Consider the following 25,247-nt stretch of genomic DNA (forward strand, 5'->3'; position numbering starts at 1 on the left):
GATTTACGTGGGAATCAGTAGTTATAGGCTACAGTTTTGGACTAGTTGTTGGAACTGTCATGTGGAGTCTCATGCTTGAATATCGTAAGCCAAAATGGTTTGTGGAATTTTTTGATGGACTCATGCCTCACAAAAGAAGAAGGCCAAAGAAGAGAGCTTAGAGATGACGGACTTAATGGAAGATTGAGAGGGCCAACTTGTCTTTGTTTGATTTTGTGGACTAATTAGTGAACTTTTCTGGTTCTGTTTTTATCTTTTTAATTTTCTGTTTGTTGTTTGTATATGTTTGATAGCAACAGAATTATTATATGTGTGGCATTTTAGTATCAATGGTTATTCAAGTTAAGTCTATTTCTGTTTCAAGTTGACAGAAGTGATCTACACAGCCGCTCATTAGCTATGTTACTCAGACTCTTCAAAAATGTCAAAGGGTACGTGTTGAATTCTTCAAAAGTAATGCAATTTTTATAGAACCAACACAGGTGTCATTATATTTTAGGAGAGTCGAAACGACATAACTCATCTTTCTTATTTTATTGACTTATTTATATATTGACGATCTCATACCTTTCTAATTTGGTTTCACTTGATCTTTCTTATGGATTACAACTTGATGAGAGAACATTTGAAACAATGCTTCACAACTTCACAAATCTGGAGCTACTTTCTCTCTCTGATGTCAACATCTCATCTCCGATCCCTGTCAATATCCCTTCTGCCAAACAGCTTGGAAACGCTCATATTGAGTTGGAATGATCTTCTCAAAGGAGTTTTTCCCTCTGTTAATGGAGTTAGATATTTCAAACACAGGCATCTCTGGTGAGCTGCCTCATTCAATTGGCACCTTCAGTTCCTTGAATATCTTGAACCTCTATGGATGTCAATTCTCTGGTTCCATTCCTGATTCCACAGGCAACCTAACACAAATTACGAAGTTGATTTTATCTGATAATCATTTCACTGGCCATATTCCTTCCACAATCTCTAAATTGAAGCATCTCACAAATTTAGGTCTTGGGTCCAATTATTTTTCAGGTGAAATTCCTGATGTTTTCTCTAACCTCAAAGAGCTACGTACTTTACATCTTTCTTATAACAGCTTCATCGGTTCGTTTCCCTCTTCAATTTTAAGTTTGACACATCTTCAATACTTAGGATTGTCGAGTAATTCCCTATCTGACCCACTGCCTAGCAACCAAAGCATGCTTCAAAAGCTAACCGAACTGGATTTGTCATACAACTCACTGAATGGTACCATACCATCTTGGGTGTTTAGCCTACCTTTGCTATCTTCACTGTCGCTCTAACATAACCGATTCAGAGGACTAGCCAATGAAGTGATCAAAACAAACCCAACATTAATAAAACTGCATTTAAGCAATAATCAACTCAGTGGTTCTTTTCCTCAATCATTTGTGAATCTCACAAACCTTGAAACCCTTGGAATTTCATCAAATAACATCACCATTGATGAGGGAATGAATATCACCTTTCTTAGCCTATCATCTTTATTCTTATCATCTTGTCAACTGAAGGATTTTCCACACTTCTTGAGAAATGTAAAGACACTTGCGGTCTTGGATATTTCTAACAATAAGATTTGTGGTGAAATCCCTAACTGGTTTAGCAGCATGAGATGGGACTCACTGCAGTTCCTAAACCTTTCTCATAACTCCCTTCAGGATCCACTACCTTCATCCATTTGTAACATGAGCAGCCTTAGCATTCTAGATTTATCACACAACTACTTCAGTGACTCGGTTCCACATTGCTTGGGAAGCATGGCTAGTCTAACGGTGCTGGATTTAAGAAGGAACAATTTCACAGGGAGTCTTCCCCCATTATGTGCACACAGCACTTCATTGAGTACCATTTTCATAAATGGTAATCGATTCGAAGGACCTGTTCCTGTGTCGTTGCTCAATTGTAATGGTCTACAAGTCCTTGATGTGGGGAACAATGCTATAAATGACACGTTTCCAGCTTGGCTCGAAATTCTTCAAGAGCTACAGGTCCTTATATTAAAGTCAGTTCCATGGACCTATAACTACGTGCAGACTAAGTTTTGCTTTCCCAAGTTGCGAATTTTTTATCTTTCTTGTAATGATTTCAGTGGCTCACTTCCTGAAAAAGTTTTTGGAAGCTTCAAGGCAATGATCAAATTAGATGATGAAGACACAAGAGAGATCAAGTACATGGAATCTATGTTATATTTGTTATTTGTCAGATGGTATGAGGATTCAGTGAGTTTGGTAATCAAAGGGCAGGATATTGAGCTAGAAAGAATCAGCACAATTATGACAACCATAGATCTCTCAAGCAACCATTTTGAAGGTGTCATTCAGAAAACACTAAAGGATCTCAGCTCACTTTGGCTACTCAATTTATCCCATAACAATCTCATAGGTCATATTCCAATGGAATTGGGGTAATTGAATACGCTTGAAGCTTTAGATCTCTCCTGGAATCAGCTCACTGGAAAGATTCCGCAGGAACTGACAAGAATGAACTTTCTGGCCTTCTTAAACCTCTCTCAAAATCATCTTGTCGGACCAATTCCTCAAGGTCGACAATTCAACACATTTGAAAATGACTCGTATGGTGGCAACCTTGATTTATGCGGTCTTCCTTTAAAAAAGAAATGTGGAACAAGTGATTCATCGCGTGTTCCTCAACCATTGGAGTTCAAAGAAGATGAAAGCGAGTCATCTTTTTTAGTGGATTTACGTGGGAATCAGTAGTCATAGGCTACAGTTTCGGACTCATTGTTGGAACTGTCATGTGGAGTCTCATGTTTAAATATCGTAAGCCAAAATGGTTTGTGGAATTTTTTGATGGACTCATGCCTCACAAAAGAAGAAGGCCAAAGAAGAGACCTCAGAGAAGAAGGACTTAATTAGTGAACTGTTCTGTTTTTGTCATTTTTAATTTTCTATTTGTTGTTTGTAAATGTTAGAAACATAATTATATGTGTGTTATTTTAGTATCAATGGTTATTCAAGTTATGTTAGTTTGTTTCTGTTTTAAATTGACAGAAGTGATCTACAGAGCCACTTATTAGCTATTTTACTTAGATTTTTTAAAATGTCAACGGGTGCGTGTTGGATTCTTCAAAAGTTGTGTATTTTTTAAGGAACCAACATGGGTGCGACTTCATCATATTTTAGGACATAGCTCATTAATACAACAAAATTGGAAAATACAGTGCAGTAAGCATATAGAGTTTGGTTCATGATTGAAATTAGTTTATATTTGTGAAAATTGATGTAGAAGAATACTCAAAACTACAGAAGTGGCTAATAATTTTGTGGCACTTCATCCTTAAAATGTTCTCTAACTCGAACAAGAAGAAAGTCGTATTTTGCTAGTGGATTCAGTGGTCATATAGTTGTTGTAACTGTCATGTGGCACCTCATGTTTAAAGATGGTAAGCTAAAATGGTTTGTAGAATTTTTTGAAGGCATGATTCTGCACAAAAATAGAAGGCGAAAGAAGAGAGCTTTGAGATGACGGATTTAATGGGATATTGGAAGAGCCAACTTGTCAAGTAATATCCATTGTTGGAATAATCCCATGAATATTATTCTTTGAATTTTAGATGTTTTACTTAGTCTGAATTTTCTCTTTGTTATTTTAATCTGTTAGATACCTCTGAATTATTTTTAGCATTTGCTTCGACTACTGAATTGAAGTCATATATTAGCTTAGGTACAAATAAGGATCAAAGGGATATAATGAACAATAACATGAAAGTCAAATATATTCTTAATAACAATCTAAAAGAAAGACATATCTACATTTGAAGTTCGATTTTTCGTGTTTAAGCAGTTGCTGTAGCAGTGGACTGTTATGTTGGATGAGTAAGATGGGCAGATGTTGGAAATTTCTTACAAGTTTTGCAGAAAATTATTCTACATAATCGGACCAATTTCACATCATCTTGCTTAACACACACTGCAGAGATAGTTAATGACCTCAAAATGAACTTTGTGATTCAATTTTGGGAAAATGCATAAGTACCCCCCCAGCCTATGCCCGAAATCCCAGAGACACACCTAACCTTTACTAAGGTCCTATTACCCCCTCGAACTTATTTTTTAATTAATTTTCTACCCCTTTTGGTCCTACGTGGCACTATTCTTGTGGGCCCAGCACGTGTTGACAAATTTTTCAAAATAGTGCCACGTAGGACCAAAAGGGGTAGAAAATTAATTAAAAAATAAGTTTGGGGGGGTAATAGGACCTTAGTAAAGGTTAGGTGTGTCTCTGGGATTTCGGGCATAGGCTGGGGGGGTACTTATGCATTTTCCCTTCAATTTTTCTAAACTTTTTCTTTCTTCAACTTTGTGATTCAATTGTTCATCAATCCCGATTTATCATAATCTTTTTCCCCCCTCTAGTCTTTGAGGAAATTAGCTTAAAGGCTTACAAGTCATCGTCCGCTAGTTACAGTACTGTATCCCTTTTTTCCTTAGTTGGAATGGAATATTGATGGATTTTCCCTCGTTAACTTAATGTGAAAACTATTGTGTACCTAACAAGTTTGAAAATAGCAGAAGAGACAACTAATCACTGACTCGGAATATTGACCTTTTATGATTGTATAAATTCCATGGAAAAATTGCATAAAAATTTATTGCATTCTTTGTGGAAATTGGCTTATTAAAGACTTTGGCTTCAAAGAACAAAATAAAATTCCACACGGTATTATTGTTTTGTTGTTACATACTCTTAAGTTGATGTCTTTAATTATTCTTCATTTTTTTTCCTCACTTCATGACTTAGTCAAGCAATAGTTTCTCTCATTGAAAATTTCTCACAACTTATGCAGAAATATTTTCTACATAGTGGGACCAATTTCACATCATCTTGCGTTAGTAACACACAACTGAGAGATAGTTAATGACTTCGAAATGAACACAACATCTAGAGAAAATTAGGACATAGGGAGTATTATTTTGTTAAGTCTTCTCTGTCCTCTAATAAGTCTTGTGGAACACTACAAAATATGAGTAACAAGTTGTTAGAAGTGAGTAGTACTCATCTTGTAATTCAATTGTTCATCAGTCCCGATTCATCGTAATCTTTTTTTTCCTCTAGTCTTAGTGGAAATTGGCTCAAAGGCTTACAAGTCATCGTCCGCTAGTTACAATACTGTATCACTTTTTTTTTTCCTTAGGAGGAATCAAATATTGATGGATTTTCCCTCATTAACTTAAAAAATGTGAAAACTATTGCGTACCTAACAAGTTTGAAAATAGCAGAAGAGACAACTAATTACTAATTTGGAATATTGACCTTTTATGATCGTATAAATTCCATAGAAAATTAAAATTGCATAAAAACTTATTGCATTCTTATAATTGGTTTCTCTATCCCAGAATGTACCCTAACTGTTCTCATAATTGGTTCAATGACACGTCTTGACCTTTTATGATTACATAGATTCCGTGGAAAATTACACTAAAATTTATTGCATTCATACAACTTGATTTTGCTTGATTAAAGTGTCTCTTCTTGTCATAGGGAAGATGAAATAGAGTAACATCATGTCTTTATTGCTCATTTATTATTTTATCCTCAATTGACTTGGTCATACAATAGTTTCCCTCTTTGAAAAGTATTGTGGAAAACAGAAGAAGAAGAAGAGATGTTGATGGAAAGTTGGACAAGGATGACTTAAATTAGGAGTTCAAATTTCTACTTATCCATCTATACTATCTTAAAAGAATGTTAAATTACTATAATATTTTCAACTTAAAATACTTAATTTAATATATTTTCTATATTTTATATTATATTATATTTATTTATTTAATTTAAAATTTAGTGTACTACATGATTTGGCAATCACGTGCAACACACGTGCATCAAAACTAGTACTACTTTAAAAATATAAACTCTCTAACTTAAATGTTAGATTACTATAATTTCATCAACTAAAAATACTCAATTTAGTATATCTTCTATATTTTATATTTATATTTATTTATTTGTTTGTTTATATTATATTAAAACATATATTTTTTTCACATTGAAGAGTTGTGACTTTCCCAATGAGTTGTGACTATTTTGAAGAATTGTGACTCTACTAAAAAATCAGTTGCTCTATTATGATCAGAATTTCTGTTGTGGATATTGATATTCCTTTTTTAAAACTGAGAAAAATGTGTAGACTCACACGTCCTACGTGGCATAATACACATAGGACATCATATAAGACACAAAATTATTATGTCGGATGAATGTGTCTATTAGTTCAAATTTATACAAATTTAATATCTACTTGTGTACACTCAAAGTTGAAGAGCATAGATATTAGTTGAAGTTAAATTAAATGTCATATTTATTTATTATATAAACTTTTGAAAATGATCAAACCATTTTATCGTAATCACTAGTAATTGATGAATCACACAAACATATAATGATGCTTCATCTACATGTAATGTAGAAAAACTGAAAATGTGTACTACTCCACTTGAACTGTATCACGTTGTCCTTTTTCCCACCTGTAGTCTTTGTGGAAATTGGCTTATTAAAGACTTTGGCTTAAAAGAACAAAATAAAATTCCACACACTATTATATTTATAAAATAAATGTTAAGTAACATATTTTTCTATTTTTAGTTAGGAATTATATTTATAAATGTATGTCTCTGAATTATCATATATCATATATTTATAAAAAAGAGAACCCTAGGTCCACCTACGTGGTGCCACCACAAGCAAAAATTTCCTTTTAAATCTATTTATTTCCAAAAATACCCTTCCCCTTTCATGAAAAAATGTGACTTTTATGAAAAGTACTTGTGACTTTTATAAACAGTTGCGACTTTTATGAAGAGTTGCGACTTTTATGAAAAATTGCGACTTTTATGAAAGGTTGTGCCCTTTCTGAAGGGTTATAACTTTTCCAAAGAGTTGTGGCATTTCCGATAAGACACAATAATCATTTGTTCACACTACCCTTTTTGTCTATAAATAGAGGGATTTCCTCTCATTTTGAAAATTATGAACTTCTTCTTCTTTTGCACAATTAAATATTCGTGTACTTTGCTCCTGTTGAGTGACTCACTGACACCATTGTTTTTGTATCAATACACTTGTTAATTGTTGTTTCTGAGTACATGTTTACACTTTGTTGTTTATGTTTCTGTAAAGTTATTGTTATAAGTATTTGTTAGTACAGATAAAAATTATTTATTTATTAGAAAATTTAATTTCTCATGTTGATGTTCATCTAATTTCCCAAAAATATCAAATAGTAACACTTCCTGGAGGCAAAACGATAAATTATAAAATCAAATTAAAGATGATTGATTGAAGGATAAATGATGAGATGTTATAATTATCATTTTCCTTTATACTATTAATGTTCGTTACTACGCAATCTTGTATGTAAGACAACATAGTGTTTCAGTTTTAATGACTGATAGATTTTAAGTATTATTTCATAAATTTTGTGATATCAAATTCCCGCACGAAGCGCGAGTAATTTTACTAGTTAATAAAATAATCTCCATCGACAATATTGCAGTATTTTTCCTCTCAAAGTCTTTCTCTGTTATTTTCTTAGTTTCTTTATTAAAAAACTAACAGGAACTAATTTCACATCATCTTACGTAACACACATTGCAGAGATAGTTAATAACCTCGAAATGTACACCATATCAAGAGAAAATTAGGACATAGAGAGTATATATTATTTTGTTAAGTCTTCTCCGTCCTCTAACAAGTCTTGTGGAACACTACAAAATATGAGCAACAAGTTTTTAGAAGTGACTAGTACTCATCCATGGACTTAGTTTTATCTTATAACCATTTCACTGGCCATATTCCTTCCACAATCTCTAAATGGAAGCACATCATACTTTTGGATCTTTCTGACAACTCCTTTTCAGGTGAAATTCCTCATGTTTTCTCTAACCTCCAAGAGCTAAGTTATTTAGATCTTTCTGACAATTCCTTTTCAGGTGAAATTCCTGATGTTTTCTCTAACCTCCAAGAGCTACGTTATTTACATCTTTCTAATAACAGCTTCATCGGCCATTTCCCGCTTCAATTTTAAGTTTGACACATCTTGAACGCTTAGGATTGTCGAGTAATTCCCTATCTGGCCCACTGCCTAGCAACCAAAGCATGCTTCAAAAGCTAACCGAACTGGATTTGTCATACAACTCACTGAATGGTACCATACCATCTTGGGTGTTTAGCCTCCCTTTGCTACCTTCACTGTCGCTCCAACATAACCGATTCAGAGGACTAGCCGATGAAGTGATCAAAACAAACCCAACATTAATAGAACTGCATTTAAGCAATAATCAACTCAGTAGTTCTTTTCCTCAATCACTTGTGAATCTCACAAACCTTGAAATCCTTGGAATTTCATCAAATAACATCACCATAGATGAGGGAATGAATATCACCTTTCTTAGCCTATCATCTTTATTCTTATCATCTTGTCAACTGAAGGATTTTCCACACTTCTTGAGAAATGTAAAGACACTTGTGTACTTGGATATTTCTAACAATAAGATTCGTGGTCAAATTCCTGACTGGTTTAGCGGCATGAGATGGGACTCGTTACAGTTCCTAAACCTTTCTCATAATTCATTGACAGGCCACCTACCACAATTTCATTACTATAACGTACAGTATCTTGATCTGAAATTTAACTCCCTTCAGGGTCCACTACCTTCATCCATTTGTAACATGAGTTCGCTTATCTTATTAGATTTATCACGCAACAACTTCAATGACTCAGTTCCACATTGCTTGGGAAGCATGGCTAGTCTAATGGTGCTAGACTTAAGAAGGAACAATTTCACAGGGAGTCTTCCCCCATTATGTGCACACAGCACTTCGTTGAGTACCATTGTCATAAATGGTAATCAATTTGAAGGACCTGTACCTGTGTCGTTGCTCAAGTGTGGTGGTCTAGAAGTACTTGATGTGGGGAACAATGCTATAAATGACAGGTTTCCATCTTGGCTCGGAACTCTTGAATACCTGCAGGTCCTTATATTAAAGTCGAACAAGTTCCATGGACCTATAAGTACGTGTCTGACTAAGTTTTGCTTTCCCAAGTTGCGAATTTTTGATCTTTCTCGTAATGATTTCAGTGGCTCACTTCCTGCAAAAGTTTTTGGAAACTTCAAGGCAATGATCAAATTAGATGACGAAGACACAAGAGAGATAAAGTACATGAAATCTGCGTTGTATTGGCCATTTGTCACATCGTATGAGGATTCAGTGAGTTTGGTAATCAAAGGGCAGGATATTGAGCTACAAAGAATCAGCACAATTACGACAACCATAGATCTCTCAAGCAACCATTTTGAAGGTGTCATTCCGAAAACACTAAAGGATCTCAGATCACTTTGGCTACTCAATTTATCTCATAACAATCTCAGAGGAGATATTCCAATGAAATTAGGACAATTGAGTATGCTTGAAGCTTTAGATCTCTCTTGGAATCGGCTCACTGGAAAGATTCCACAGGAATTGACAAGAATAAACTTTCTCGCCTTCTTAAACCTCTCTCAAAATCATCTCGTCGGACCAATTCCTCAAGGTCGGCAATTCAACACATTTGAAAATGACTCATATGGTGGCAACCTTGATTTATGTGGTGTTCCTTTAACAAAGAAATGTGGAACGAGTGATTCATCGCATGTTCCTCAACAATTGGAGTCCGAAGAAGAAGGCGAGTCATATTTTTTTAGTGGATTTACGTGGGAATCAGTAGTCATAGGCTACAGCTGTGGACTAGTTGTTGGAACTGTCATGTGGAGTCTCATGTTTAAATATCGTAAGCCAAAATGGTTTGTGGAATTTTTTGATGGACTCATGCCTCACAAAAGAAGAAGGCCAAAGAAGAGAGCTCAGAGACGACGGACTTAATGGAAGATTGAGAGGGCCAACTTGTCTTTGTTTGATTTTGTGGAATAATTAGTGAACTTTTCTGGTTCTGTTTTTGTATTTTTAATTTTCTGTTTGTTGTTTATATATGTTTGATAGAAACATAATTATATGTGTGTTATTTTAATATCAATAGTTATTCAAGTTATGTTAGTTTGTTTTTGTTTCAAGTTGATAGAAGTGATCTACACAGCTGCTCATTAGCTATGTTACTCAAACTCTTCAAAAATGTCAACGGGACGTGTTGGATTCTTCAAAAGTAGTGCAATTTTAAGTAACCAACGCTGGTGTCATTATATTTTAGGAGATTCGGAGCAACATAACTCATCAGCATAACAAAACAGGAAAAAGCAAAGCAGTAATCAAATATATCAGTTTGGTTTATGATTGAAATCACTTAATATTAGAAAGTTAATTTTTAAAAAAATTGATGCAGAAGAGTACCCAAAACTACAGAATTGGCTAATAATTTTGTGGTTCTGCATCTTTCTAAACATAAATCAGCCTTAAAATGTTCTCTAACTCAGTATCAACTTCCGTGATTTTGATTTTGGTAATTTTTTTTACATATATTTATACTTCGTGAACGAAAGTTACGTCTCTGGTTGTTTAACAACTAATTCATAGTGTTTGATTATCAATGAGGGAAAGGTTTTTTTTAAAAGGGCAAAATGCTCTATATAAGGATTTCTTTTTATTTTTCAGGTTCGAATTCAAGACCTGTGATTCAGTTTCATCTGGATCTTTACTATATGCAAAACTACATGTCAAAGTTATTTTTGATGGACTAAAATAGACTTATTCCCAAAATTTAATTTAACAAAGAGAAAAATATAATCAAATTATTTAAAAATTAAGAAAGATAAATTAAAACTTTACATAATTTGACCACATGGCAAAATATAATTGGTTAAAAATATTGCCCCACAAATAGTCAACTCACCTGTCAGAAAAATGACATTCCTATTTTCTTTTCCTAATTTTAGTTTGGACACTTTGAAAACAATTAAAGTATCTTTGTCTGGTTATGGCCGTTCAAAGCTTTGATTATAATTTGTTTGTTTTATTATTTTTTTGAAATATTTTTATAATTTTAATTTATTTATTGTACTTTAATTTGTCTCAAAAAGAATATTTTTTTTCATTTTGAACATCTTTTTATTTCAACGTTTCACATAATATATGTTTAAGACTACAACATTAAAAGATATTTTGATATGTCTTTTTATATAACTTTAATTTAATATTATATCATTAAAATTCTTCTTTACTTATATATACTTTTTTATTTTGAATTTTAAATTTCAATATTCCACGTGACATGTTTAAAAATCATTTTAAAAGCATACGATTCAAAGATTTTTTTAAGAAGGAACAATTTCACATAATTGTGGCATGAGGTGGGACAACTTGTGGTACCTAAATATTTCACATAATCTTTTGACAGGTTACCTACCACAATTGCATTTCCATAATCTAGGGTATCTTGATCTGAAATTTAACTCCCTTCTGGGTCCACTACCTTCATCCATTTGTAACATGAGTTCGCTTATCTTATTAGATTTATCACGCAACAACTTCAGTAACTACAATTTCGTATGAGGATTCATTGAGTTTGGTAATCAAAGGGCATGATATTGAGCTACAAAGAATCAACACAATTATGACAACCATAGATCTCTCAAGCAACCATTTTGAAGGTGTCATTCCGAAAACACTAAAGGATCTCAGCTCACTTTGGCTACTCAATTTATCCCATAACAATCTCATAGGTCATATTCCAATGGAACTGGGGCAATTGAATACGCTTGAAGGTTTAGATCTCTCCTGGAATTGGCTCACTGGAAAGATTCTGCAGAAATTGACAAGAATGAACTTTCTGGCCTTCTTAAACGTCTCTCAAAATCATCTTGTCGGACCAATTCCTCACGGTCTACAGTTCAACACATTCGAAAATGATTCGTATGGCGGAAACCTTGATTTATGTGGTCTTCCTTTATCAAAGCAATGTGGAAGGAGTGATTCATCACATGTTCCTCATCCATTGGAGTCCGCAGAAGAAGTCGAGTCATATTTTTTTAGTGGATTTTCCTGGGAATCAATAGTAATAGGCTACAGTTTTGGACTTGTCGTTGGAAATGTCATGTGGAGCCTCATGTTTAAATATCGTAAGTCAAAGTGGTTTGTGGAATTTTTTGATGGACTCATGCCTCACAAAAGAAGAAGGCCAAAGAAGAGAGCTCAGAGACGAAGGACTTAATGGAAGATTGAGAGGGCTAAATTGTCTTTGTTTGATTTTGTGGACTAATAAGTGAACTGTTCTGTTTTTGTCTTTTTTTAATTTTCTATTTGTTGTTTGTATATGTTAGAAACATAATTAAATGTGTGTTATTTTAGTATTCAATTTATGTTAGTTTGTTTCTGTTTAAAATTGACAGAAGTGATCTACACAGCAACTCATTAGCTATGTTACTTAGATTTTTCAAAAATATCAACGGGTACATGTTGGATTCTTCAAAAGTTGTGTATTTATTAAGGAACCAACATGGGTAGTGGCGGATCCAGGATTTTCATTAAGGGGGTTCGAAAAAAAGAGAGCAGTGCTTAAGATTTGAGGTTTGAACCCCTCAACCACTAAACCAACCTCTAATCTTATATTCAAGAAGTTCAAAATCAATATATAAACATAAAAATTCTTTAAAATACCTTAAATATACAACGTAATTTTTTGCCGAGGGGGTTCGGGTGAACCCCCTCGGCAGACTCTAGGTCCACCCTTGAACATGGGTGCGACATCATCATATTTTAGGAGAGTCCGAGCAACATAGCTCATTAATACAACAAAATTGGATAAAGTAGTGCAGTAAGCATATAGAGTTTGGTTCATGATTGAAATTAGTTGATATTAGAAAGTTTATATTTGTGAAAATTGATGTAGAAGAATGCTCAAAACTACAGAAGTGGCTAATAATTTTGTGGTACTTCATCTTTCTAATCATAAAACATCCTTAAAATGTTCTCTAACTCAGTTTCAACTTCCGCGATTTTGATTTTGGTAGATTTTTACATATATTTATACTTCATGACGAGTGTTATGTCTCACGTGATCCAACAACTAATTCATACTGCTTGATTATGAATGAGGATTTTTTTTTGTTTTTGGGCAAAATACTCTCTGGAATTGGCTCACTGGAAAGATTCCAAGGGAACTGACAAGACTAAAATTCCTGGCAGTCTAAAAACTCTGTCTGAATGTTCTTATCAGACTGATTGCATGCTCCTCATCCATTGGAGTCCGAAGAAGAAGAAGAAGAGAGTCGTATTTTGCTAGTTGTGGATTAATTGTTGTAACTGTCATGTGGCACCTCATGTTTAAAGATGGTAAGCTAAACATGTGATCCTTCAATACAATTAGTCTCTCAGTTTTCTTTGCTTGCGTATCACTTTTTTTATCTTCTTAATTTGATCACTATACCTTTATCTTGAGTCGAGGGTCTACAGAAGCAACATCTCCACTACTTTGGTTATTTTCCATCTCTTCATATTTGAACTATATCATATAGATGGAATTTCCCTCATTAACTTAATGTGAAAAGTCTTGGAAAACAGCACAAGAGACAACTAATCGGAAGTTTCTCTGCAGGTGGAAGGATCTTCACCAAGTTATTCAGAACATACTAATTAAGCAGGAAAACACACATCAAACAAAATTTTGTATAAAATTCCACAAGGAGGAAATGAAGTACTTAAATCATGTCTTTAATTATTGTTCATTTTTTTCCTCACTTGACTTAGTCAAGCAATAGTTTCTACCATTTGAAATTTCTAAGAAGTTCTGTAGAAATTTTTTCTACATAATGGGACCAATTTCACATCATCTTGTGTAACACACACTACAGAGATAGTTAATGACTTCGAAATGAACACAACATCTAGAGAAAATGAGGACATTATTATTTTGTTAAGTCTTCTCCGTCCTCTAACAAGTCTTGTGGAACACCACAAAATATGAGTAACAAGTTGTTAGAAGTGACTAGTACTCATTTTTGATTCAATTGTTCATCAGTCCCGATTCATCATAATCTTTTCCCCCCCCTCTAGTCTTTGAGGAAATTATCTTAAAGGCTTACAAGTCATCGTCTGCTAGTTACAGTACCGTATCCCTTTTCTCCTTATGTGGAATGGAATATTGATGGATTGTCCCTTATTAACTTAATGTGAAAACTATTGTGTACCTAACAAGTTTGAAAATAGCAGAAGAGACAACTAATCACTGACTCAGAATATTGACCTTTTATGATTGTATAAATTCCATGGAAAAATTGCATAAAAAATTATTGCATTCTTTGTGGAAATTGTCTTATTAAAGACTTTGGCTTCAAAGAACAAAATAAAATTCCACACGGTATTATTGTTTTGTTGTTACATACTCTTAAGTTGATGTCTTTAATTATTCTTCATTTTTTTTCCTCACTTCATGACTTAGTCAAGCAATAGTTTCTCTCATTGGAAATTTTTCACAACTTATGCAGAAATATTTTCTACTGTGAGTGTTACGTAACTTGACCAATTTCACATCATCTTGCGTAACACACACCGTAGAGATAGTCGATCGATGATCTCGAAATGAACAACATCTAGGGAAAATGATGTGTACCAAGTCGTTAGAAGTGACTAGTACTCATTCATGGACCATATGTGACTGAAAATTGACTTTACACTTGGGACAACATTTTTTGCAACCACAAATTATTACCCCATTTATTTAATTATCTATGTGTTTCTTTTCTTTCGTTAATTTATACCTCAATAGTCCCATGCATAGACAAGTCAACAACGTTACTTTATGAAATATTGTTTAGTTAATTGTTTACTTTATTTAATGTGGAGGTTGTTGTAATAATTAAGAAATGGAATAGTGTTTAGTTACTTATAGCATCCTTTCCTACATGGCTACTTATTTTATTGACTTATTTATATCTTGGCAATTATCATGAATTTTGATAATGCATGTTTTCATAGAACACGGGTGCAACTTAGAAAGTAGTATATATATGTGTGGATAATACTGATTGATTTGTAAGAAGAACACATCCATCCTGAAAACAAACAAACAAAAATGGTCATGAGTCTGTTTTTCTTTCATTCATTTCTGTATTTTGTGTTGCTAATAAGTCTATGTTTTTCTTCTTCCTTTGATCATCATCTTTGCTCTCCCACCGAAGCTTCTGCTTTGCTTCAGTTTAAGCAATCTTTTGGAGTTGATTACAACTACTCCAAATGTTTTACTTCTTTCCCAAAAAGAAAGTCTTGGAATGAGAGTAGGGATTGCTGCAGTTGGGATGGAGTCACTTGTGACTTATTAAACAGTCATGTTATCGGGTTAGACCTTAGTTGTAGTCTGCTTAGTGGAAGTATTCATCCCAATAGCACCCTCTTCCAACTTCATCATCTCCAGGCACTAAACCTTGCTTACAATCACTTCAGCTATTCTTCAATCCCATATAACATTGGCCGATTGACAAATTTGGTTTCGCTTGATCTTTCTTCTGATTTTTATGGACTACAACTTGATGAGAGAACATTTGAAACAATGCTTCAAAACTTGACAAATCTGGAAGTACTATCTCTCTTTCTTGTCAACATCTCATCTCCGATGCCTGTGAATATTTCTTCCTCCTTAAGGTACCTGGATCTTCGTTATACTAATCTGCGAGGTGTTCTAACAGAGAGCTTTTTCCTTCTGCCAAACAGCTTGGAAACGCTCAAACTGAGTGGGAATGATCTTCTCAAAGGAGTTTTTCCAAAGATCCACCGGAGCAACACTCTGTTAATGGAGTTGGATATTTCATACACAGGCATCTCTGGTGAGCTGCCTCATTCAATTGGCACCTTTAGTTCATTGAAATACTTAAACCTCCAAGGATGCCAATTCTCTGGTTCCATTCCTAATTCCATTGACAACCTAACCCAAATTACGGAGTTGATTTTATCTTATAATCATTTCACTGGACATATTCCTTCCACAATCTCTAAATTGAAGTACCTCACAAATTTACATCTTTCTGACAACTCCTTTTCAGGTGAAATTCCTGATGTTTTTTCTAATCTCAAAGAGCTACGTTATTTAGATCTTTTTAATAACAGCTTCATCGGTCCATTTCCTGCTTCAATTTTAAGTTTGACACATCTTGTATACTTAGGATTGTCGAGTAATTCCCTATCTGGCCCACTGCCTAGCAAAGCAAGCATGCTTCAAAAGCTATCCGAACTGCATTTGTCTTACAACTCGCTGAATGGTACCATACCATCTTGGGTGTTTAACCTCCCTTTGCTATCTTCGTCGTGGCTCAATCATAATCAATTTAGTGGACTAGCCGATGAGATCAAAACAAACCCAACATTAGAATTCCTGTATTTAAATAATAATCAACTCAGCGGTTCTTTTCCTCAATCACTTGTGAATCTCACAAACCTTTCTACCCTTGACCTTTCATCAAATAACATCACTATTGATGAGGGAATGAATATCACCTTTCCTAGCCTTGAAATTTTGCAGTTATCATCTTGTGAACTGAAGGATTTTCCACACTTGTTGAGAAATGTAAAGACACTTCAGGTCTTGGATATTTCTAACAATAAGATTTGTGGTCAAATCCCTAACTGGTTTAGCAACATGAGATGGGACTCGTTGCAGCTCTTAAACCTTTCTCATAATTCATTAACAGGCCACCTACCACAATTTCATTTCCATAATCTAGTGTCTCTTGATCTGAAATTTAACTCCCTTCAGGGTCCACTACCTTCATCCATTTGTAACATGAGCAGACTTTTCTTATTAGATTTATCACATAACTACTTCAGTGACTCAGTTCCACATTGCTTGGGAAGCATGGCTAGTCTAACCGTGCTAGACTTGAGAAGGAACAATTTCATAGGGAATCTTCCCCCATTATGTGCACAGGGCACTTCATTGAGTACCATTGTCGTAAATGGTAATCGATTTGAAGGACCTGTACCTGTGTCGTTGCTCAAGTGTAATGTTCTAGAAGTCCTTGATGTGGGGAACAATGCTATAAATGACACATTTCCAGCTTGGCTCGGAACTCTTCAAGAGCTGCAGGTCCTTATATTAACGTCAAACAAGTTCCATGGACCTATAAGTACTTGTCAGACTAAGCTTTGCTTTCCCAACTTGCAAATTTTTGATCTTTCTCGTAATGATTTCAGTCTCTCACTTCCTACAAAAGTTTTTGGAAACTTCAAGGCAATGATCAAATTAGATGACGAAGACACAAGAGAGATCAAGTACATGGAATCTAAGTCGAATTTGTCATTTGACACATCTTATGAGGATTCAGTGAGTTTGGTAATCAAAGGGCACGATATTGAGCTACAAAGAATCAGCACAATTACGACAACCATAGATCTCTCAAGCAACCATTTTGAAGGTGTCATTCCGGAAACACTAAAGGATCTCAGCGCACTTTGGCTACTCAATTTATCCCACAACAATCTCATAGGTCATATTCCAATGGAATTGGGGCAATTGAATACACTTGAAGCTTTAGATCTCTCCTGGAATCGGCTCACTGGAAAGATTCCGCAGGAATTGACAAGAATAAACTTTCTAGCAGTCTTAAACCTCTCCCAAAATCATCTCGTCGGACCAATTCCTCAAGGTCCACAATTCAACACATTTGGATATGACTCATATGGTGGCAACCTTGATTTATGTGGTCTTCCTTTATCAAAGCAATGTGAAACGAGTGATTCATCACATGTTCCTCAACAAGAAGATGAAGGCGAGTCATATTTTTTTAGTGGATTTACGTGGGAATCAGTAGTCATAGGCTACAATTGTGGTCTAGTTGTTGGAACTTTCATGTGGAGTCTCATGTTTAAATATCGTAAGCCAAAATGGTTTGTGGAATTTTTTGATGGACTCATGCCTCACAAAAGAAGAAGGCCAAAGAAGAGAGCTCAGAGATGACGGACTTAATGGAAGATTGAGAGGGTAACCTTGTCTTTGTTTGATTTTGTGGACTAATTAGTGAACTTTTCTGGTTCTGTTTTTGTCTTTTCAATTTTCTATTTGTTGTTTGTGTATGTTTGATAGAAACATAATTATATGTGTGTTATTCAAGTTATGTTAGTTTGTTTCTGTTTCAAGTTGATAGAAGTGATTTACACAGCCACTCATTAGTTATGTTACTCAGACTCTTCAAAAATGTCAACGACTACATATTGAATTCTTCAAAAGTAGTGCATTTTTTATGAAACCAACACAAATGCAACACCATTTTATTTTTAGGAGAGTCGGAGCAACATAGCTCATCAGCATAACAAAACAGGAAATTGCACAAGCAAATAGATCAGTTTGGTTTATGATTGAAATCACTTGATATTTGAAAGTTTATATTTTTGAAAATTTAAGTAGAAGAGTACTCAAAACTTCATAATTGGCTAATAATTTTGCGGTTCTGCATCTTTAGAATCATAAATCACTTAAAATGTTCTCTAACTCAATATCAACTTCTGCAAATTTAATTTTAGTAAGTTTTTACATATATTTATACTTCGTGTACGAAAAATAATGTCTCTGGTTGTTCAACAACTAATTCATATTGTTTGATTATCAATGCGGAAAAAGGTTTTTTTAAAAGGGCAAAATGTTCTATACAAGGATTTTAGAAGTGACTAGTACTCATTCATGGACTACAAGTGACTTTGAGTCTTCCTGGAAATTGACTTAACACTTAGGACAACCACAAATTATTTGTTTGGATGTGTTTCTTTTCTTTAGCTAATTTATACCTCAATAGTCCCATGCATAGACAAGTCAACAACGCTACTTTATGAATACTGTTTGGTTAATTGTTCACTTTATTTTAATGTGGAGGTCATTGTAATAATTAAGAAATGGAATAGTGTTTGGTTAATTATAGCATCCTTTCTTACGTGACTACTTATTTTATTGACTTATTTATATTTTGACAATTATCATGGACCCATATTATATTATTACTAGGTAAATTACCCGTGCTTCGCACGGAATTGAACTATTTTATTAAGCTTACATATGATCATTCGATAATATTCATATTTTCGATACATACACTACATTGTCAAGATCATTTTATCTTAAGGCAAAACGTTCCTCCAAAATCTTAAAGTGCTATATTTTTTTAATTTTCATTTTTGTTATACAAAAATTATGAGTCATAGATAGATTTTAAGTATAAGAAAGAAGTCTAAGAAAATCTCCTTGGAAATAGTTGGTCAGAAGTAATGGAATATTTTTAATTCCAAGAAGTTATAAAGAACAACATCAGACGTTAAAAAAGAGACCAAAAAACGTCGAACAACAACACTTCCAAGTAAAGTGGAGTATCACGTCCATACAAGATCATAATTAACTAAATTCAAATGGACGACCATGGACTCCTTTCTTATGAACCTCCATCAATCTCTTTTTTATTATTGTATGCCATATCAAGTATATGCTAAAAATGACCCTAAAATTGTTATTATCATAAATGTTTTTTTGTCATTGTCTCAAAATAGTCATTACTATTTTTAAGGTTTCATATCACCGGCCCCAACTTATTTGGATTAAACCATAGTTATTGTTATGGTTATAGTATGCAGTTACAAAAAAATTAATGCAATTATCAGCCAAGCAATAGGTGACATCTGAATGTTCACAACGGGATATTCTAAACAAAAAATTTGACACATAACATATTAAAATCTCACAACATAATTTTGTGAGCACTTGAACTCACAAATATCCTAAAATAATAATAAAGACGATCTTACTTTCCTAACAATCAAGAAGAAAAAGGCTCGTTGCTTAATATATTTTTCAAAAAGATAGTCTTTCGGGTTGTATCCAAGTTCACAGTTCACAAATTTAGTTGAAAGAAGCCAAAAGAAAGAGTTATTACTTCTTTATCAAAAAAATTTAAAACTTTATCAAAAGAATGAGTTATCACTACAACAAAAATGATCTTTAACGATAATTAATAGCTTAATTATCACTAAATATGTATTTTCAGAGGCAATTGGTACTTTGTATAAATGTTCCTAAAGTCTATAGCAACATTGAATCCAATGACAATTAATTCATGTCGGTAAAGGCTGTAGCACTCTTCGTGAACGTGCATATTTATTGCCGATAAAAAATATTTTTGTTGTAGTGTATTTTGGACATTTGTTAGTTTTAAGAAAACTTGATCTCTTATTATGCCCAAAAAGAAGAGAAGAAGAAATATGACAAATTAGTTAACTTGCGATAAATGATGTGGACTAATTGTCTCTATACAAATTTTCTAGGAATAGTGCAATGGCATACAAAATGTTTGTACCTAAGAAAAAACAATCAAAATAATATACTAACTGTGGCAAGCAAGAGAGAAATCATTTTGGTTCTTTTAACAAACTTCATCATTGGTTCCGTACTAGTTATCAGATTTTTGTTGTTGTGTGCTATCAAATATAGCACAACCCACAAGCAATTTTCCCAAAAAGTATATGAAGAAAAACTGTAGAAAGGGACAAAAGAGAAGATAAACTTTCAATCATCCTCATTGAAATTTTGAACATAATTAAAAAAAAAGTCACCAAAATAGCAAAAAGAAATTGCAATAGATACATGAATCAGTATGATTTATAGTAAAAAATTAAGCTTCATGAAATAGGAGGAAAAAAACTTTGAGAAATGAAACGCACTTTATAAGAAACTTAATTAATGTTATTGATTTCGAAAAAAAATACAAATAATAGTGGTAGAAATAAAAGATTTGTTTACTAAAGAACCAAATGTAATGAATTCAGTCATCAACCATTTCAGCAGTGTTATGAGTTGTGCACTGAGAGATCCAAGAGCAGTAATGTCGCATTGCAATTGAAATCAATTTTCTTTGTTTATATGAAGAAACCTGTAGAAAGTGACAAAAGAGAGGATCAATTTTCAATCATCCTTGCTGAAACTTTAACAGAGTTAAAAAAAGGTCACCAAAATAGGAAAATGAAATTGCCATAGTTACATGAATCACCATGACTTACAATAAAGATTAAGATCCATGAAAACTTTTAGGAATGAAAAAAATTCCTAAAAACTTAATTAATGTATTTGAATTTGACTACCCTATAGAGGGAAAAAAACCTACAAATTATAGTGGCCGCAGGAAATTCCTCTATTTATAGACAACATAGAGTAGTGTGAACAAATTTTTATTGTGCCTTATCCGAGATGTCACAACTCTTTGGAAAAGTTACAACCCTTCAGAAAGGTCACAACCTTTCATAAAAGTCATAATTTTTCATAAAAGTTGCAACTCTTCATAAAAGTCACAACTCTTCATAAAAGTCACAACTTTTAATGAAAAGGGAAGGCTAGTTTTGGAAATAAATAAAATTTAAAAGGGAATCCTAGTTTATGGTGGCGCCACGTAGGCGGGCCTAGGGTTCTCTTTTATATAAATTTTTGATTTTTGATATATGATTTTTACGTTTACCTTTTTTATTCTTCTTTCTATTTTTATTCTTCTTTCTATTTTTATTCTTTCATTATTAAATATTCTAAAGTCTAACCTTTTGCATTATACAAAATATATTGTTGGGTGTTAATAAAAATATCAAATTTATTTTTTGGTGTATTCTTTAAATTACAAGCACTACAACAAACACTACAATAAAAACAACTTGTTGCGGTTTCTGAACCTTTCATATAATTCATTAACAGGCCACTTACCACAATTTCATTTCCATAATCTAGGGTATCTTGATCTTAAATTTAACTCCCTTCAGGGCCACTATCTTCATCCATTTGAAACATAAGCATACTTAGACTTGGGGAAATTGAATGTGCTTGAAGCAATGATTAAATTAGATGACGGAGACAAAGGTGAGATCAAATATATGGAACAATTGAGTGAATATTCAATGTATGAAGATTCAGTGAGTTTGGTGATCAAAGGCCATGATATTGAGCTAGAAAAAATCAACACAATTATGAAAACCATAGATCTCTCAAGCAACCATTTTGAAGGTGTCATTCCAAAAATACTAAAGGATCTTGGCTCACTTCGGTTACTCAATTTATCACGTAACAATCTCAAAGGTGATATTCCAATGGAACTGGGGCAATTGAATGTGCTTGAAGCAATGGATCTGTCCTGGAATCGGCTCACTGGAAATATTCCTACTGAATTGACAAGACTAAAATTTCTAGCAGTCTTAAACCTCTCTCAGAATGTTCTTGTCGGTCCAATTCCTCAAGGTCTACAATTCAACACATTTGCAAATGACTCGTATGGTGGCAACCTTGATTTATGTGGTCTTCCTTTATCAAAGAAATGTGGAATGAGTGGTTCATCACATGTTCCTCAACCATCGGAGTCGTATTTCTTTAGTGGATTTACGTGGGAATCAAGGCTACAGTTGTGGACTAGTTGTTGGAACTGTCATGTGGAGCCTCATGTTTAAATATCGTAATCCAAAATGGTTTGTGGAATTTTTTGATAGACTCATGCCTCACAAAAGAAGAAGGCCAAAGAAGAGAGCTCAGAGACGACGGATTTAATGGAAGATTGAGAGGGCCAACTTGTCTTTGTTTGATTTTGTGGACTAATTAGTGAACTTTTCTGGTTCTGTTTTTGTCTTTCTGTTTGTTGTTTGTATATGTTTGAAAGAAACATAATTATTATATGTGTGGTATTTTAGTATCAATGGTTATTCAAGTTAAGTCTATTTCTGTTTCAAGTTGACAGAAGTGATCTACACAGCCGCTCATTAGCTATGTTACTTAGACTCTTCAAAAATGTCAATGGGTACGTGTTGGATTCTTCAAAAGTAATGCAATTTTTAAGGAATCAACATGGGTGTCATTATATTTTAGGAGAGTCGAAGCAACATAACTCATCTTTCTTAACATTTTCTGTTTCTGTATTTATTTCTTTTAAAGATCATTGCTTTGATCTTAATGGCTTTCAACCCATATTAGGAACACTTGAAATGGCTGAACCCATACACACAGAGGATAGAAACTATTCAGCTGTTGACTGAAGTGATCCACTTATTAGTACAACAAAACAGGAAAAGGCTACATCCACCTCTGAGGCTTATGTTGTTCTGTTTCTTCAAATGCAAAACACTCTCTATCAGGATTTTCTTTATTTTCAAGGTTCGAATCCGAAACCCTTGGTTCAATTTTACCTGGAACCATGCATTTAGCATAACTATATGTCCTATTGCATTATAGTTATTATACAAAGTGGAAAAGTTCAAGGGATAATAAGACCATCTCAAAAGTCGGGTGTGTAACTAAAAATCTAAATCAACTTTAGGGGTATGCTTAGGGCTGTTCAAAACCGAACCATAACCGATAAGCCAATCGCAAAATTGGCTTATTGGTATTGGATTATCGGATTAACGGTTGGTCAACGGATTAAAATTTTATAGTTAATGGTGCGGGCCGGATCACTCAATTTCCTTCTAGGGTAAACCATTAACCTTTTAAAAATTATCGTAGTTAGGATATTTATTAAGTAAATACTAATGTGCTTGCACCCTCAAAATTTAGTTCACATGTGTTGTCACGCCCCGAGCCTACACCCTGGACGTGGCGGGCACTCGAAGACCATTGCTGGTCCCAAGCGAACTGTTGGCCTAGTTTACTTGACTCAGCGGAAGACTTAAACTAAACAAAGATAAGTTCATATAATAAATTGGAATGTTATAAAGGAACATTCAACTGGACATTAAGGCAAACTCAAGTCTGAACATGGAGTAATAACAATGAAAAAACTAAAAACTAACATCTGACTGTCTATGAAGCCTCTAATAACAACTGAGATGGATGTTGGGATAGACCCCACAACATCTTAATAAACTAAACTGGAAAGCAATGAAATGGATCCTCCGGAAAGCAAAGAGGCTCACCAACAGACTCTGGACTGCTCACTGGATCAATGATGTGTTAGGATGCCGATCCTAGTTACCTGTGTTTGCATCATAATACGATGCAGACCAACTGGCATCAGTACATTGAGTGTACGAGTATGCGAGTTGGAATGCTAAAATAACATAGGCTAGAAAGAATCTGAGAGAAACTGAAGAACTTACATGGCTCAACTCAACATGACTGAACACATTTCATTATAAATCAGTTTAAAAGCAAGTGCAATATAAAGAAAAGCTGTTTAAAAACATGATATTAACTCTGTGTGTATGCAAGATACAAATAACTCTGAGATGTATTTAAAAATACAATAAACTGACGTATATAAAAATACAATAACTTCTGTGGGAATTTCTCTAACTGTCACGCCCCGAGCCTACACCCTGGGCGGGACCGGCACTCGGAGACCATTGCTGGCCCCAAGCGAACCCTTGGCCTAGCTTTCTTAACTCAGCGGAAACCCAACTCAACAGAATGACTCAAAGCAATGCAATATTTCAAAAACAACTTAACTTATAAAGTATGGCCATAAGGCAACCCGAGTCTCAAAATAGGATATTTACATATATACATAGATAAGAGACTCAAAACTAGCTAACTGACTGTCTGTCTGTCTATGAAGCCTTTAAATAAAATTGAGATGGATGTTGGGACAGACCCCGCAACATCCTAACAAAATCAAAAACTAAGAACACCCAATAATTGAGCCCTCCGGAAAGCAATGAGGCTCACCACTGACTCTGGAGTGCTCAGCTGGATCAACGACGTGCAGGCTGCTGATCTGGGATACCTGAATCTGCATCATGAAACGATGCAAGCCAACTGGCATCAGTACATGGAATGTACGAGTATGCAAGCTGGAGAACTAAGCAACAAAGGCTAGAAGGAAATCTGGAAGAAACTGAATAGCTTACCTGGCTCAACTCAACTCAACTCAACCTGACTGACTTCTTTCAATATAAGGCAATTTAAAACAAGAGCGATATAAAGAAAGACTGTTTATAACATGCTATAAACTCTGTGTGTATACAAAGATACAATAAGCCTGAAATGTATATAGAAATACAATGAACTGATGTATATAAAAATACAATAATCTCTGAGTATGAAAATACAATAACTGTTGTGGGAGTTTCTCTAACCGACAACCATCACATAAGAGCTATAGTGATGATACAGCGATCGACCTCACGCTGCCAGAGCATCTTATACCCGGCCAAAGGTATAAGACCTGAACTGCCTAATGGATCCACTAGTCTAATCTGAAAAGGATTCATCTAAAAAGTATGATCCTTTTCTACCCATGGTGGCTAACATGGTTCTATGGGGGCTGTGGGTTCTTTGAACGCTCCCCCAA

At 34.2% G+C, this 25,247-nt stretch overlaps 2 protein-coding genes across 2 annotated transcripts; both read left to right on the forward strand.

Annotated features, from left to right (window-relative positions):
• Window positions 1-8,633: 8,633 nt before the first annotated feature.
• Window positions 8,634-18,086, forward strand: LOC125850880 (receptor-like protein 9DC3). The gene is made up of 3 exons (XM_049530715.1): window positions 8,634-9,346; window positions 11,625-11,696; window positions 17,448-18,086. The coding sequence occupies exons 1-3, from the start codon at window positions 8,716-8,718 to the stop codon at window positions 17,915-17,917; spliced, it is 1,173 nt and encodes a 390-aa protein (XP_049386672.1). The 5' UTR covers window positions 8,634-8,715; the 3' UTR covers window positions 17,918-18,086.
• Window positions 18,087-21,807: 3,721 nt separating this feature from the next.
• LOC125850882 (receptor-like protein 9DC3) lies at window positions 21,808-22,416 on the forward strand. The gene has a single exon (XM_049530717.1). It carries the CDS (start codon window positions 21,808-21,810, stop codon window positions 22,414-22,416), a length of 609 nt encoding a protein of 202 aa, XP_049386674.1.
• Window positions 22,417-25,247: the final 2,831 nt, after the last annotated feature.

Source organism: Solanum stenotomum, unplaced genomic scaffold, assembly GCF_019186545.1.
Source record: "Solanum stenotomum isolate F172 unplaced genomic scaffold, ASM1918654v1 scaffold19995, whole genome shotgun sequence".
In the NCBI taxonomy this organism is placed as follows: Eukaryota; Viridiplantae; Streptophyta; class Magnoliopsida; order Solanales; family Solanaceae; genus Solanum; species Solanum stenotomum.

What these genes read in the sequence shown, in the direction of transcription:
- LOC125850880 (XM_049530715.1), top strand. Translation starts at nt 8,716, where the DNA reads ATGAGTTCGCTTATCTTATTAGATTTATCACGCAACAACTTCAATGAC. An exon ending in CTCAAGCAACCATTTTGAAG is followed by an intron (nt 9,347 to 11,624) that starts GTGTCATTCCGA and finishes ACCATTTTGAAG; the next exon opens with GTGTCATTCCGAAAACACTA. An exon ending in ATCCCATAACAATCTCATAG is followed by an intron (nt 11,697 to 17,447) that starts GTCATATTCCAA and finishes ACAATCTCATAG; the next exon opens with GTCATATTCCAATGGAATTG.
- LOC125850882 (XM_049530717.1), top strand. Translation starts at nt 21,808, where the DNA reads ATGATTAAATTAGATGACGGAGACAAAGGTGAGATCAAATATATGGAA.